The sequence below is a fragment of the Xiphophorus maculatus genome, chromosome 12, assembly GCF_002775205.1.
Source record: "Xiphophorus maculatus strain JP 163 A chromosome 12, X_maculatus-5.0-male, whole genome shotgun sequence".
NCBI classification, from domain to species: Eukaryota; Metazoa; Chordata; class Actinopteri; order Cyprinodontiformes; family Poeciliidae; genus Xiphophorus; species Xiphophorus maculatus.
Window position 1 is genome coordinate 22,336,538 of NC_036454.1, and position 16,502 is coordinate 22,353,039.

Genomic DNA, 16,502 nt, shown 5'->3' on the forward strand with positions numbered 1-16,502 from the left:
CAGGGGGTCTCAAACTCCAGTCCTCAAGGGCCGCAGTCCTGCAACTTTTAGATGTGCCTCTGCTGCACCACACCTGAACAGAATAATTAGGTGATTAAGGCTCTGGAGAACTGATCTACACAAGGAGGAGGTCATTAAGTCATTTCATTCCAGTGTTTTGTACCTGTGGCAGATCTAAAAACTGCAGGACTGCGGCCCTCGAGGCCTGGAGCTTGAGACCCCTGATCTATATCAAAGAGGTTTCAGAAACATTTGTCAGAGATCGTTGCTCCATATTGATATGACAACGTAAAGCAGTTGATGTGCATCCATGTCACAACCCTTCAATCCAATCACATGACCAAGCTACTCTATTGGATTGAGATCTGGTGACTGAGATGCCACTGGAGTACAGTTAACAGTCATGTTCAAAACATTTGAGTATTGACCGATCACCGATCTTCCAAATTAATCTATCTTGCTAAAATAGATTAATAATATTAATGGTTCTTCCTAAATTAATAAAATTGGGTCCGATTTATTGGTGCACCCCTACATTCAGGTAGACTGTTGCAATGCTCAGTTGGTCTTTATAATCCCCCAATGGGGAAATTCAGGGAGCAGCAAAGTGATGGGAAAGATTATGCATGTAAGTTTATACAAATGTGAAAATATGTAACCAGAAAGTAAGAATGACTATCCCTAAGGGAAAATTTGAAATTGTTTATTTAAGAAGCACATTTGATGTTGATCTTTATTCAGTTTTAATTGCACCCAGGTGCTTTCAACTGTACTAGCCTGCTGGAGCTGTTCTTATAAACAATTGGCAACGCAAGAGATGATTTAGACACTTTGAAGCCACTGATAGTTATTGAAAATAACATATCAGACTTTTTTTTTTTCCAGATTAACATAAGCTTTTAGTGGTGAGTTAGTTAACTTAAGTACATTAAGTATACTGTTTTATACTGTTTAATTTATCTTTTTTTTGTTTTTTTCCACATTGTTTCAATAGACACCATTATTAGTTCTAAAATTAATATTAGCGTATGGAAAAATGTGTCACCATGACCAGTGAAATAAAAAAATAAAAGCTATTCCAAAGAACAGGCTTGCCACTCACAACATGGCGCCCGCACTGACGTATTTTTATTTCTACAGGCCGTGGGACTAATGCCCGTGTCTACTCTTCTACATCTATGTGCGACAGCGTGACATTTTTATTGACGTTTAGTTCAGCCAATCAGAAATTACTATTGAAACAAAAAGCTCAATCTGCATCTACCGGGGCGTTCACTATGCAACTATGTTGCAACCTAACAGGTGACGTCATTGAAAACGCTTCCTATTGCACCAAAGTTTAAATCATAAATAAAGGTAACATTATTTACTAGTGCAGCAAAACCACAGGCTACATTGTTTATCTTAATATCTTTAATAAAAATGGTCAGTGTTTTGAGCCCAAAACGTTTTGTCACGTACTTCTTACTGCTTCCGGGTTAAGCCTCTCCGTCGCTGGCATGCTTGTTGGATTTTTCAACCAAAAACAACATAGTTTGGCTAAAGAGAAAATAAAATGAGCTCTCAGAAAGGAAATGTATCTCGCTCACGAGCTCAGAAGCATCAAAACAGCACTGCCTTCAAAAACGACAAGTACGGAGCGACTGCACAGGTGAAGGTACGTCTGTAACCTTTTAACATTGGATTACTTTGATTGCCTGATATCTTGAAAATAATGAAACCACATCATGTCTTCCTAAATCGCAATTCAGTGACCTTATTTATTTGATTGAAGAAAGAGTGAAAAAGTGGCTTTAATTGGTAAAGATCCATTTGAATGTAAAGTAAGCTCCTCTATCTAGAGACTAACCCTTAGCATTATGCTACCATCACCATGCTTCGCAGTTCGTCCAGTGTTTTAAGTCTAAAAACTCCAACAAACACTCGTACTTCATTAGCTTCTGGTTTATGGTAGGCATAGACCTCTATGGCTCCTGATTATTTGAACTAATTTTATTTCCTCTAAGTGTGTCGGTTTGGATTAGATAGTACTTGCACACAGTCTGGTGTTCCAACAGGACAATAAACACACATCACAACTAGTTTAGGAAGGGATACAGAAACACAGAAGTCCAGGACTAACATAATCCAGAAACCAACAAAGGATCACAGTAATTGTGCAGTGATTTCACCCCAAAACAGAATTAGTTGTTAGAATGCATTTATTTAGATTAGCACTATGCATGACTATGTCTCATTCTAATATCCCCACATTGTCTTGTTAATGATTTTTAACTACAGAAGGCGAATTCAAAGATCCATGATGGACTCTGTCAACACTGTAAGGGTGTTCTTGAGTGGAAAGTCAAGTACAACAAATACAAGCCACTCACACAACCCAAAAAGTGGTGAGTATGTATTTTTAGGCCCCTCACTGATTTCTCAAAAATAAATAATTGAAAGGATTATTTTGTGTGACAATTATAATAGTAGAAATCTGGACTCACCCACTATTAATAAAGTTATGATAAAAGTTATTATTATTATTTCACGAGAAATTTTGATTGGATAGCGGTCCGGACTGTTTTCTGGTGAAGACGTTGAGCTGATCTGCCTTTTCTGAAGAAAAGTGTTGAAGCCCATTACCTGCTGGAAGGATCCATAAGCATGGGTGTTAATGATCAATAACCTTTTCCTTTTCTATTTGTAAATTCAATTTCTAAAGTGGGACTTTTTTTAAAAGCATGCTGATTCCACATTGTTAACAAAAGGTGGCCATCTAAATTTGGCCTGTCACAAAAACAGCAACACAAGACATCAGGGATGCAACAGGCACATGTAATACACCATTTACACATTTCATTGTCATGTATGTGCAGAAAATCTTTTTTAACTTCAAAATTAATTGATAACAATCAGTTGTTTTTTCTTTTACAGCATCAAGTGCTCTCAAAAGACAGTAAGGGATGCATATCACGTTGTCTGTAAGCCCTGTTCGCTTCAGCTTGAGATCTGTTGCAAGTGTGGGAAGAAAGAAGACATCATTATTCCGTGAGTCAATAAAGTCTTTCTGTGTTTTGATCTGACCTAAATTCTCTTTAGAAAAAAAAAACAAAAACAGGACAGTCTGCTCTGAAGACAGGAACGTCCGTCTTTTTTTACCCTTTGCCCTCACGACAGAGATGCATGGTAACATGGTAACAGTTTCACCGTAAGGCTGCCATCTTCTGGACAATAAGACACATTAAAGCACATTGTGAGAAAATGACTGAATCAAAGTGGCTTGTAATTGTATATATGCATCTTAATTTCAGTTCCTACAAAAATACATTTTGTTCTAAAATTTAGTAATTGTTTTTTTTTTTTTCCAGTATTTTCCAGATTTAAAAAATTAATTCCCAGTCCTTATTTTCTGCTGCAAATGAGCAAAACAAGGAGATTAACTTCTGTTTCTGTCCCTGTTTAGGTTGAACTCACACTTAGACAAGAAGGAACAAGAAGACGAAGAGAAAGAGAAAGGACTAAGGCGAGGGAAAGAAGAAGAGGAGGATTTTGACTCTGATGACAATAATAATGATGATGATGATGATTTTGACAACCTTGAGGATGAACAAGATGATTTGGACAGAGACTTGAACCAGAAAAATTCACCAAAAAAATCTGAAAATTTTCCAGACGTGTCTTTGCTAAATGTTAAAGATTAATGTTTCTTTTTTTTCAATATTTAGACTGAATGAGGTTTTTGTCATGGCCTCTAACAAGCTGAGCAACACATGAAAGAAAGAAGCTGGTTGTTGCAGGAAAACAGGCTGAAATCTACATTCATCTTTTCAGTATTTCCTTTTTTTATTAAAACATTGTTTAGTTTTGCTTACATTTTCAAATACCAATGAAATGGCAAAAACCTATACATTGAAAGACCCTGTTTCATTTTGTAGTTTGAAAATAACCAAAAAAAGATTTTTTGCAATTTATAATTATATCTTTTTCAACTTTCTGGCCACAGGATTTTTTTTAGCAACCAGTTGTCTATGAAAACATTATAATACAAAGCTAAAACTTTTTTTCAGTAATTCTTGCCTACATTTGTCATACAGTACCTTCTTTCCATAAAACCTGTTTATTGCCATATAACTTTCCTGTGATTTTATGTTATAGGACAATAAAAATTAATGCACAGTTGTGAAATTGAAAGAATGTGATACATGGTCTCCAGCATCTTTTTGAAATAAAAAGTGTGAAAAGTGTGGTGTGTTGTCATTTCCCTTTACAATGACACCCAAAATCAAATCAAGCTCAACCAGCTGTTTTTAATGGAGCAAATTACCAAGATGTTTAGGTATGGTCACTATACTATCAACTATTTTGTTGCAAATAAACAACAGGGTCACAAGAAATGTGTTGAGAAACAAGGATTGGCTCCCAAAGTTTTGAGAAGAAACAAATCGAAAACTACAAGGAATATATGCCACCATATTTAAGACCTGGAACCGTACATAGAGCCCAGAAATGCAAGGTGTACTGGAAAAAGTCTGCATCTCGCTTAACATTTTATTAACTGAGTTGGAGCATTGCATTTGTTCAGTCATGAAATGAATCCTTAAAAGTACATCTTGCCTATTGATGGTGTGCATAGCAATTTAATTGGGGACAGGACAGCTGGTCAGAGTTAAATGGCTGAAATAAAGGCTGTTATAGGCTGCAAAGGACTTGACATTTGGGAAAAGGTTAACTTTCCAAAAAAAAAACTTCCAAGACCCTAACAATGGAACGGCTTTGATAAATATTCACGAGTGAGAATGGGACCAGTCAAAGCCCAGACCTAAATTCAATTGAGAATCTGTGGCGAAATGTCAAACAAGATGTCCAGAGATGCTCTAAATCTGACTGAGCTTGAGCTATTTTGTAAAGAAAAATGGGCAAAAATGTCAGTGTCTGGATGTGAGACTGGTGGAAACATACTCTGAAAGATCTGAATCTGTAATTGCAGCAAAGCATTGAAAGTATTTGATTATAAATGGAAAATAGTATTTTTCTTTATGTGTCAATTTTTTTTTCAACCTCACAAATTATGTGCAACTTTGTGCCGGTGAGACACATATGGTCTCATTAGATTATACTGAGGTTTGTGGTTGTAATGTGACAAAATACACAAAAACTAATATGAATACTTTTGCAAAGCTCTGTACCTTGTGTTAACACTCAAGGTAGTCCAATTCAAATATATTTTTTGTTGTACGATTCAAAAAATTGTTTTTTGTTTTTTGGATCTCATCCAGGAACACAACATATAATTGTAGTAGACTGAACACAGTTACTGGAATTCATTGAATAACATTAATTGTAATTGTTCTTACAGTCTACCATATTTTGACACGCAGTGCCCTTAGACATCTTTCATGGATGCTCCCATTACCAAAAATAAACACATGTTCTCATTCATCATGTGGGCTTGGTAAATTAAAAAGTGATTTCTTCATCAGGGTACATCACTGAGACGAACATCGACATTAGTCATGGATCTCATGGGGTGCACTTTTACTTACAGCCTGATGTCCTCACATGGTTCTCTGACACACTCATGACTGAAATCTTAATCTTACTGAAGACGACTGAAAAAGAAAAGTTTACTGGGAAACTTCCATGTGACAGATACTACACCAACCTTGAGCCTGAAGTTAAGAGAGCAAGATCCAGTATTGATCATTTTAGTCTATGAGTTAAGCTAAGATAGAATTCTCAAAAATGTTGCGATCTAGTGCAGCTTAACAGTCTAAGCTTCTTTGTCATGAAACCGCACCAAATATGGTTAAGTAGCACTGCAAAAAAAAGGATAAAAAGAGGAACATATAATCTACAGTACTAATGACATACACCAAAATATCTGCAAGTGCAGTATTATAGTAATGAATGTCCTCTTTTGGCGATAGGCTAAACATATAGTGTAAATCACTTTTGATTTGTGATGTAAAAAAATTGCATGATAAATAATTTCAAGTCTCTTTTGTGTAATTTGAAATTATTCATGCACGAATAAACTAAAAAAAAATGTTTGAAGGAAAAGTTTGATAAAAAAGCAGCACTCACCTACCTGGGTAAGTGTGCACACTATTTAATCCAACACTTGGTTAAAGCAGACTTTGTTTAAATTTCAGCATTCAGTCTTCTAGAAAAGGATTACATCTATGAATTACAAAAGTTATCAATCAGACCATGAAGACCTCGCCCATTTTCAGGTGACTCCATAGATTTTATGCTGAATATAGTTCTGGAGTCTGGATTGTGGCTTAAGCCATTTCAAAACTTTAATTTCCCTCAGTAGTTTTTAAGCTTGCCCTTTCTTTAATTTTGGAGTAAACATCCAGTTTTTGTAATATCACTGTGCGTACTCCGCAGTTTCTAATATTACTAATAAACTAAGATTATTCTTTTCTGGGTTAAAAAAAAGTAATGTGTCATCCGATTTATCTTCCTGTTGCTTCATTTTTAGAGAACTGTCGATTGTCACTTTTGTTGGTAACTTTACAGGAATATCTGTCAATGAGGACATCACAGAAAAGTTATATAATTTATATTTTTTCAGTTTAAAACATGAAATGTATTTGTTGTATTGATTCATTCCCGACTGGTGACATTTCAAGCATTTAGTTTTGTTATTTTTGATATATATGGTTGACAGGTACATGAAACCCAGATATTCTGTTTCTCCGAATAGTAGTATTACATACTAATAGACAATGATTGTTTGTAGAGAGTATTGAAAAGTATGTGGTGTGCAGTATATCCACTGAATATTTCGCTTGAATGTTTTTATTTATTTATTCTGCAGGGACTGCTGCAACGATGTGGCACAGTGGCTGTTGTGGAAAAAAAAAAGATCTAATCTCCAAATTGTTAATTTTACTAACACTCAGACATAACATTGCATGTTGATAAAACTAAAACATTACTTTACACCTAAATCTTTCATGGGTATGAATAATTTTGGGCTGAACTATGCAAGTTACTTCTTGCCCAACTTGCAAAAACGGAAATATGTTTTTATTGTCATATCCGCACTTATGAAACTCGCTGATCACTGTATCTTATGATGAACAACGAATTCATGCTCGTACACAGCACGCACCCACAGCCACACAGGCGTCCACGCTGTCTTTTGATTGGCTGCGGATAGTCTCTGCGGTCAGGTGAATAAGGAGCGCCTCCTCGGGGCTGACGTGTGGGGCAGCCTATAAAACTCGATTTTTGCGGCAGGTGGCCTTCGTCGCCGCTCTGTTTGCACATTTAAGCTGCTCTGGTGGAAACATGGAAACTTCTGAGAAGTTTGAAACTGATATTCGGTTCGTTTGCAGGGGAACATTTGTCCACTCGACCGCTGAGGAGGCGCTGCAGATCCTGGAGGATGCGCTTCTTGGAGTGGACTCAGAGGGAAAGGTTTCGTAGCTTTTAATACATCTTGAAATCTTATTTATTATGTTTACTGTTAAAAATGTATTTGATTTAAAGCTTGAACAAAATGTAAAATACACACTGTTAAAGAAAAATGGCTTTGCTCTTCAGAACTGGGGTGAAACGATCTTGTCATGTAAAAATCACCAAGATGAACTTGCCAAATTACATCAATATGAAAAGATGTCCAATTTTATTAAATGTTTGGAAGTACTCATTGAATGTAAAGACAGCTATTTCTTAATATTTTAACAGTTTGTTAAGGGGTAGTTTTACCCATATATTCCGTCACAACCAGTTCTTGTTCCTGAATGTGTATGTATGTCCATATATGGGTATAAATCTCTTTAAAAGGACAACTCTGCCTAGTAACTTTCAGTTCTTTGTGTCTTGATCAACATGTTTAAGGTTTAGAAATATATATTTATATATATTTGCATTAGCTTTACTGAAACTGCATAAACTACTTTAAAATGATCGTGATTCTCTTAACTCTCGCCTGATTCATATTTTTCAATCAGATTGCGTTCATTGGGGAAGGTAAAGACTTACAGAAACTGTCCGAGAACTTTGGATTTAGCCCATCTGCAGTGACGCAACTGCAACAACAGTGAGTAAAAATGTAAATAACTCGTGATGCAAAACTATTCAGGGCAGTTAACAAAGTTTGCTGAAAATGAAAATGAAAAAATACATGAAAATTTAAGTATATGTAGCAAAATTATTAATTTTGCATAGGCACCAGATATGTTTTGGCATAAATGACACATTTTTTACAGCTTGCTCATATTTTGCATATCTTGCAGTGAGTTCTTTATGCCTGGAATGATAGACACGCACATCCATGCATCCCAGTACAGCTATGCAGGCACAGCCCTGGATATGCCTCTACTGCAGTGGCTCAACACATACACCTTTCCTGTGGAGTCACGCTTTCGGGACGTCGAGTTTGCAAAGAAGGTCTACACTCAAGTAGTGGTGAGTTGGCCTGCATATTTAAGCATTTTTGTCAGAACCTGCTTTGTAAATAAAAGACAAGCAATGACCTTCGTGGCAACTGAACAACTTCTTTTACATGTCCAAACTTGAAGTGGTTTATGAGGTGGGTGGTATGACTCACCACCCAGGGCATCGTTCTGCTGGATGGTGGCAAAAACCAGTTATATCTGGTTTACGCACCTAAACATGCGCCACAGCTGATCTGTTGATTCTTATACGGCACGTTGTTAAAGTGCTGATTCAGAGTTTTAAAGGAATTTGGTTCAAAATTTGAACTGTTTAGACTGGACCAACATTAACTGGATTATACTACACTGAACAGAGATTAGGTGCAGATTAGAATTTCGCTAACACTTCTGTCTATGACTAAACAAAAAAGAAAAAAAATAATCTAATTATTTTTTGGCACTTGATGCTCCTTAGCTGAAACCATATGTAATAATTAATACATAAAAAAATTCTTAGTTGTAGTTTGACATATTCATATTCATTGTTTACAAATGTGAAACCTTTACTCTATGCATGAAAACGAAACAGGAGCTCACCCTGGTTCTTGCCACCACTGAGTCAATTGCATAGGTTGCAAACTCTTTTTGATTTTGTATTTGTTGGTGAAGACAGCTAAGCGGTTTTCATAACAGAAAAACTGAAGTTGCACAGTAGTAACGTTATTATGTAATACTTGGACTGTCTTCTTAGAAAAGGACTTTAAGAAATGGAACAACCACCGCGTGCTACTTTGCCACCATACACACTGATGCGTCTCTTCTGCTTGGTCAGATTGCAAGTAAGGGGTAAAACACACATACACACACAAACACACACACAAACACTTTAATGAAAAGCATTGTTTTAGAAAGAACTCATCTTTTTTAGTATTGTTTTTTATCTAAGCTGTGGTATGTTGTTCTCATGAACAAGAGCAGCAGATAGTACGGAAACAAGAATAAAATATATCTGTTAACCTGCACACACTTGACGTCAGTTTTAACTTGAACTTGAAGCTTTTTAGGTCTGATAACATTTTGATATAAAATGGTGAGGGAGGGGCAAGCCACAAAAATATAATTTGTCCTCTGAACTGTCTTATAAGACATTTGATGTGTCTCAGAGATCCATCTCTCGCTACGTAATACGTCTCAGCTAACTTGTGTCATTGTCTAATGCAGAGCAACTTTAAAAAATGTGTGGTCAGATACTGCAAGTTTACACTTCTTTCTGCTACATGCACTATTCATATTTATTATTGAGTGAATGAAATAAAAAATAACATGACATGAAATGAAAGAAATGTGATCATCACATGTTTCTCTGGTTGTAAAGGACACATCACATTTTTACTTTCGTTTACTTTGCATTTATTCTCCAGCTCAGGTGTCTTTGACAGCAGAATAGTCTTTCACCTTTATGCCTTGTTCTTATCATCTCATCTCACTGTATTGCACAATGGTGGACATATCCTGCAACACATGTGCAATGCTGCAAACGTACGGAATCAAGCATGGGTCAGGCAGCCTTACGCCGTCATTTTATGTAAGCGGGGTCATTGAAACTTCGACTTTGTACTCTTGTGGCTAAACTGTATGTGAAGAATTGTCAGACATCAGCACTTATCTGTGGCAGGGCACATATCCATGTTCCAGGATTTTACAGCAATCTGTTAAATTCAGTTTATTTGGTTTCCTTTTAATTAGACTGATTCAGTGTTGTATTAAAAAGATACCATCTATACTATTAAAAGTATACTATATTTACTGTATCTGTCTGTTCGTAGATGTTTAAACATAAACCATTCCATGTTTTTTCATCATTGGATCTTGTCTATCCCACCTTTTCATAATAAGAGACACACAGATGTAATACATAGAATCGATTAAGTTCCACTTTGGGTCCCAGATCCAGGATTTTGTTTTCACCCTTGGTACAAGGTCAAAAAATTATTGCCCTCCCTCTGTTTATATTTTTTCTTCTGCAGTCCAGAAAACAGTGACTACTTATCAGCTACAGATAGACCTTAGTGTTTTTACCAGTTGCCAGGTTGTGATAGTGGCAGTAGTAGCAAGTAGTATCTTGAGAAGTGTGGCTTGTTTTGATTATAATTAATTTGTTGTGATCCCTCCTTGATGATATAAGGATGAACATGTTGAACAAGTTTGGACAGTTGGATCATCATCAGAGGATTGTTGTTATTTCTATTGAAACATGGTTGCCAAGAAACAGTCTTCAGTACTTAAGTAGTACTTGCTTTTAACATGTAAACACTGGTATTAAAGTACTTAAAATGACTCTTTCCCACTTCATCTTGTTCTGCAGTTAGCTTACTTGTGTATGTCTCCACATCTCATAAATAAAATGACCAGCAGGGAATAAACTAGTTCTTATTACTGGAGAAATACAAATTCAAAATATCCACTGTAAGCCTAATCTTGCTGCATAATAAAAATAATACAAATGTGTAGTATACAAGTTATTTGGCTATAATAGCCAAATTGTTATAGAAATAAATCTATTATTGTCTTTCCACTCATACCAGATGACACTAATTAGGAAAAGCTTTGAACAGCTGCAGATTGGAGTAAACTTTTAATTTTACCGACATGTTTCATCTGACTGATAGTGATATAAAATCATATTCAGTAAATTAGAATATGCATTCTGATGAGAACTTTGTCAGATTAAAGGTACTTTTTGAAAATACCTACCAGTATTACACTGGTAGGTAAAAAAACCGCCCCTTTCACTAAGCCTACTTGTCCTGCATTGGTCTTATATAACATTGTATTCTTGATTATCATGTTTTCATTAGTTGTAGGCGCATAAAAGAATCATCATTAACAGAAATACCAGCTTTAAGACATCAGTCTATGTATAAGTAATCCATATACTACAATGTGTTTCACTTTGTGAACTGAGTTGCTAAAATGCATGAACTTTCAACAATATTTTAATTAATTGACTGTAATAATACTGGTAGTAATATTACTTGGTGTGGCCCAGCTAGAGCTCTGACCCGAGTGTGATAGAGAACCTGTGGAGGGATCTAAATATTAGGGTTATGGCAAAGATGCCTTTTAGTCTTAAAGACTTGAAACTCATCAAAATGCAAAATATAATCTAAATGTGAATATAAAAAGAATTAACTGCTGCAAGGACATAAAAGATTTTTATATTCATATAAATAATCTTTAACCTGCCATAGTCATTTAAGATCAAAATCAAAAATATATTTTTAATGATCACTTACATGACTTTACTATCTTTGAGAGTTATCATCCTCTTTTCCTATCAGAAATAAATATCTTGGTTAAATGAAAGGAACTTACCATCTAAATCTTGCAGGAGTATGAATAATTTTGATCACAAAGGACTACGATCACTGCTGTTTATTACAATGTAATGTATTGTTCCTATTGCATTTGCAGATGACTTTGGCCAGCGTGCCTTAGTAGGGAAAGTGTGTATGGACAGAAACGACGCTGTGAAGTGTTACAGAGAAACCTCTGAAGAGTCTCAAGAAGAGACCTATCGGTGAGTGTGCTGATCAGTTCATTTACTGGACCTGGGAAACACCATGTACACTTTTGAAATTTCATTTTATTTTATTTGGACTTATTTAGAATTAGGACTTAGAACTTGAGAACTGAGTTAATGCAACTCAGTTCTCAAGTTTGGTTAATGCAACCAAATTACAATTATCTATTGCAAATCAGCATGTCCATGTTGGCATGCTGGCCTCAAGTCATTGCTCATGGTTTCTATGTTCTCTGGTGCCTGTATGGGTTTTCTGTTCAGTACTGGTTGTGTGTTTTTGTGTCTTGTGTCTCTGTCTTATCCTGTGATGGAAGCAGACAGAATCAAGATTTCTAAAGTGGAGAAATTCCCTGAGGGAGCCACTTTAGTTATAGAAGATTAATTCAACAAGGCAGTTTGTAGTCTTTAATGAGCTGCTCCTCTCCTATTGTGGAACATTTTAAGCCTTGATGTCTTTGTAACAATGAGGTACTTCTACAGAAGTGGGCATTAACTTCTACACTTTTTTTTTATTGTTTAATGTCAACTACTGTTAAGAAAGAGGATCAATTAATTGCTAGCTTTGGACAAAACGTTTGGCTCTTTTCCTCTTTTCTCCTCGAGTCCTTGGCGAGTGCAGCGACCGCGTGCTGCTAAAACGAAACAACAACAAAGCGTGTTGACGTCACAGATCACAGAGTTTAATTCCATACCAAGCAATGAACAACAAAACTGCAGAGGAACAGAGATATGCATTTTCTCATAAAAATAAAAACACACACAAGGGGTAGACAGACAAACACAGAGACAGACAAAGGCGCCCACGTGGAGAAAAGATGAAAAAACTCTTCCCTCTCCGGTGATGACCTGAAACTATAAACCAAAAGGGTGTTTCCCTATTTAATATATGCAAAGAAGGCGTTCTGCTCTTCGACCAATTAGAACTCCCTCAGGCCCCCAAAGAAAGTTGGGACTTCCTGATTTATAGCAAAGGTGTCTGTTTTTTATCTAAGCAGAGGGCGGACTACCCCGTGGTCATCTCTGCCTGATACGGAAGATCCCTGGCGCCAAACGTCCTAAGATGAGATTTCACAGACACCTGCGTAGCCCCCACTCCCATTGGAATGCAAATTTATTGCTCTGTTGTGTCAATAGGGAAGAAAAGGCCCTGCTTCCCCCATGCTCCACAGAAAACTGTTCCAAATAAAGTGTTGGCTATCCCTTTACACATGTCGTAAGATTAAGTGTATTTTAGCATTAAATAATCATTTTCCTTAGCACTACAAATTTTATTTTACAAAGAAAGTGCATCCTATCCTGGTTTAGAGGCAGATTGTATTTTTCATAACAGCTATGTTAGCCAAACAGTGTTTGTCTCACACTTATCTCAACGTAGCTACACAATGAACTGTAAACAATATGTGTTGCACCTATTTATTTGATGATGCATGTTTTTTTTTTCTTTTCTCTCGAAAGTTTCATCAAAGAACTACTGAACAAAAAGGTAGGATCCTGTGAAAGAGTTATTAAGAAACTGGTCAGCGCTGTTGTCTAACTTTACTGTTTCTGGGCTCGGGTTGGTTGGTGGTCCTAACAGTACCCCCTGGTGAAGCCAGTGGTCACTCCACGTTTTGCACCGTCCTGCACAGAGGCCTTGCTTGCTAAGCTGGGAGAAATTGCCAAGAATAACAAGCTGCATATTCAAGTGAGTTAACAGTGGCAACCTGATCACAGATGATTTCTACTGCAGAACCTAAAATGATTATTTCTTTATTTATTTATTTATTTCAGAGTCACATCAGTGAAAATCTTGAGGAGGTGGAGTTGGTGAAGGAGCTGTTCCCCAATTCGGAGTCTTACACAGACATCTATCACAAATGCAACCTTCTCACAGACAAGGTAAGAGCGCAGTCCCATTCACGTTTTACCAAATACTTGGTAAAATGTGAATGCTTGCATAAAATCAGATGAACTGTTCCTGATGCCTTGCAGACTATTATGGCCCATGGCTGCCACCTCAGTGATGAAGAGTTGGTTCTGTTCAGGAAAACAGGAGCTGCTTTAGCCCACTGTCCCAATTCAAACATCTCGTAAGTTTTTACTCAGAACCGAGATAAGGTCAGAAATTTTCAGAACTCCAGATTTTATCTTAAAATTAGGACAGTAAGACATGCAATATTATTGTTTAATCATTGAAGCTGAATAAACTGATTCCAATGCATTCCAGGAAATAGACAGATGGCTGTAAAAAGGCCAAAGAGACAGTCCACACAAAAAATAAGTTATTATTACAGTTGGTGATCTCTCTGTTTAACCAGGTTATGCAGTGGAGTGCTGAATGTGCGCAACGTCCTGAATCACAAAGTGAAGCTGGGGCTGGGTACAGGTGAGTGAAAATGCTCGACAACAATATAAAGTCTGAGCAGGTATGCAGGTCAATTCAGTGTTAAAAAAGGGAACATTTCAGAGTTTCTTTGATGTCCGTCACAAGTTAAATGAAGTTGCCTTGTCCAAGATACATGTCAGTGAATGCTTGCATCCTTCTCTGTTTGTCCGCCATCAGATATGGCAGGAGGCTATTCACCTTCCATCCTTGATGCTATGCGAAGATCCCTGGACTCGTCCAAAGTCCTCACCATCCAGGACCCAGAACACAAAACACTCAGCTTTGAGGAGGTCTTCAGACTGGCCACACTGGGAGGGAGTCAAGGTGAGATCCAAACACAAATAGTTATTTGGCAACAGTTGTATCTATAGATATAAACCCTCTACATTGACTTACAAAACTTGTATGGTGACATACTGTTGGTTTTTCTGTTCGCAGCGTTGTCCCTGGATGAGCGAACAGGAAACTTTAAGGTGGGAAAGGACTTTGATGCCTTGAGAGTTAATGTGGCTGCTCCAGGCGGACCCATCGACCTAATCCAAAATGAGAAACCACAGGTAATGGGGTGATGTCCACGTATGTTGACACATGAAGTGCTCAAAAGCAAAAACTCTATCTTAAGTATAACAGCAATCTGTAATCATTGGCTTTCAGATTCTTTTGGAGAAGTTCTTGAATTTGGGTGAGCTTCAGCTTCTTTATGTATTTAGTCACTTCTCTTTATTTTAGTCTCTCAATTCTCATATGCTTCTCTCTTCCCTAACATGTCCTTTGGCAGGTGATGATCGAAACATTGTGGAGGTGTTTGTAGCTGGGAAGAAGGTGGTGCCTTTCAGTGAAGCATGAACAGACAGGACTTTGTTCTTCTCACATTGGTGTGACAAAACAAAAACACACGCTATAGCTGCTTCATCTATGTTTTTGCACAAAAGTAGATTAATGGGAGTAAAATATGGTAGAAACAGGGATATTTTTAATATGCATACTTTAGGACAGAGTATGTGATTAAGTTCATCATTCTTTAGCCTGGATGCTGGACTTTTGATTGGGAAGCAAGGGATATATTAAACAGGAGGAAGTTTGTACAGATAACTGTGGCTAATAATTAGCCAGTGTATTTTCTTTGTTTGGCACTTTTGCACCTTCGCCATGTAGTAAATTACGCTCACTGAAAAAAAAAATCCAAAAAAAATCCATCCTTATTGCCTTACAGCTTAATTTATTTTGCCTTACCATATCAGAGGAAGTGATAACATAGGACTTGGTGCTTTTTATGGTGCAAGTACTGCAGTAGTTTGATGATTTTCAAAGACTTCCTGTAGAAAAAGTCTTTGTGAGGCGAAGGCTAAATTGTGCTATAATGGACACTCCAACTAATTCAATCATTCAAGCATTTAAAGCTGCAGAGGTGCAGGGATTGTATTTTAATGTGTCCTTGATACTTCGCTTTTGATTTTGTAGTGTTAAAGAGAAAATAGAAATGTTTTCAAGCACTCTTTTCTAACATGTTAAGGAATCCAAATCGTCCTCATGGCCTTATCACACAACTGTTTGTGATTTTTATCCTAAATCTAATCAAAAATGTTAAAAATGTTTGGTGTGAAGATGTTTGATTCAAGGGAATGTATTGATAAAGGGTTCTTTTTTTTGTATTTTCTAATATTTTTACATGCATTTTTAATTATTAGGGAATTAGACTATATGCACTTTTCTTTTCAACAGTATTTAAGTCAAGTTTGCTTTTTACTGAAGAAGTTGCTAATTTAATCTTCACGCAAGACAGTCTGAGGTGAGAAGGTCACACTTTGTGCTGTTTTTGATCTGTTACACAGGATAAAATATAAATAAAGGAAGTCATAGAGGCTGTTTTGATTGTATTTTTATGATGATTGGCTGCTGTGGTCTATTACAATTAGAACAGAAGCTTTGTGTGTCTGTGTTGTCTGATACACATGGAGAGGGCTCTGTTATGAATGAATCTGTGTACTGAACCTATTGAACCTATCATTGGTTTTACTAATAATTCAAATCTTATTCACAATGTCCATCCATCCATTTATTTTCTGTATACCTTTGTCCCTAGTGGGGACAGGATGGGTGCTGGTGTCTATCTCCAGCTAATGTTCCGGGCGAAAGGCTGGGGTCACCCTGGACAGGTCGCTAGTCTGTCGCAGGGCAA

At 36.7% G+C, this 16,502-nt stretch overlaps 2 protein-coding genes across 2 annotated transcripts; both read left to right on the forward strand.

The window, feature by feature from the left end:
• Positions 1–1,294: 1,294 nt before the first annotated feature.
• Positions 1,295–4,226, forward strand: c12h9orf85 (chromosome 12 C9orf85 homolog). The gene is made up of 4 exons (XM_005808497.3): positions 1,295–1,657; positions 2,281–2,387; positions 2,917–3,030; positions 3,446–4,226. The coding sequence occupies exons 1-4, from the start codon at positions 1,556–1,558 to the stop codon at positions 3,681–3,683; spliced, it is 561 nt and encodes a 186-aa protein (XP_005808554.1). The 5' UTR covers positions 1,295–1,555; the 3' UTR covers positions 3,684–4,226.
• Positions 4,227–7,201: 2,975 nt separating this feature from the next.
• On the forward strand, positions 7,202–16,200 carry gda (guanine deaminase). Its single transcript, XM_005808496.3, has 14 exons — positions 7,202–7,413; positions 7,950–8,038; positions 8,235–8,406; positions 9,127–9,214; positions 11,850–11,955; positions 13,414–13,441; positions 13,535–13,642; positions 13,729–13,836; positions 13,930–14,027; positions 14,256–14,323; positions 14,501–14,647; positions 14,762–14,880; positions 14,978–15,005; positions 15,102–16,200. Exons 1-14 carry the CDS (start codon positions 7,285–7,287, stop codon positions 15,167–15,169), a joined length of 1,356 nt encoding a protein of 451 aa, XP_005808553.2. The 5' UTR covers positions 7,202–7,284; the 3' UTR covers positions 15,170–16,200.
• The last annotated feature ends 302 nt before the right edge of the window (positions 16,201–16,502 follow it).

What these genes read in the sequence shown, in the direction of transcription:
- c12h9orf85 (XM_005808497.3), top strand. Translation starts at nt 1,556, where the DNA reads ATGAGCTCTCAGAAAGGAAATGTATCTCGCTCACGAGCTCAGAAGCAT. An exon ending in GAGCGACTGCACAGGTGAAG is followed by an intron (nt 1,658 to 2,280) that starts GTACGTCTGTAA and finishes TTTTAACTACAG; the next exon opens with AAGGCGAATTCAAAGATCCA. An exon ending in AAAGAAGACATCATTATTCC is followed by an intron (nt 3,031 to 3,445) that starts GTGAGTCAATAA and finishes GTCCCTGTTTAG; the next exon opens with GTTGAACTCACACTTAGACA.
- gda (XM_005808496.3), top strand. Translation starts at nt 7,285, where the DNA reads ATGGAAACTTCTGAGAAGTTTGAAACTGATATTCGGTTCGTTTGCAGG. An exon ending in TCTGCTTGGTCAGATTGCAA is followed by an intron (nt 9,215 to 11,849) that starts GTAAGGGGTAAA and finishes TTGCATTTGCAG; the next exon opens with ATGACTTTGGCCAGCGTGCC. An exon ending in GGAGAAGTTCTTGAATTTGG is followed by an intron (nt 15,006 to 15,101) that starts GTGAGCTTCAGC and finishes GTCCTTTGGCAG; the next exon opens with GTGATGATCGAAACATTGTG.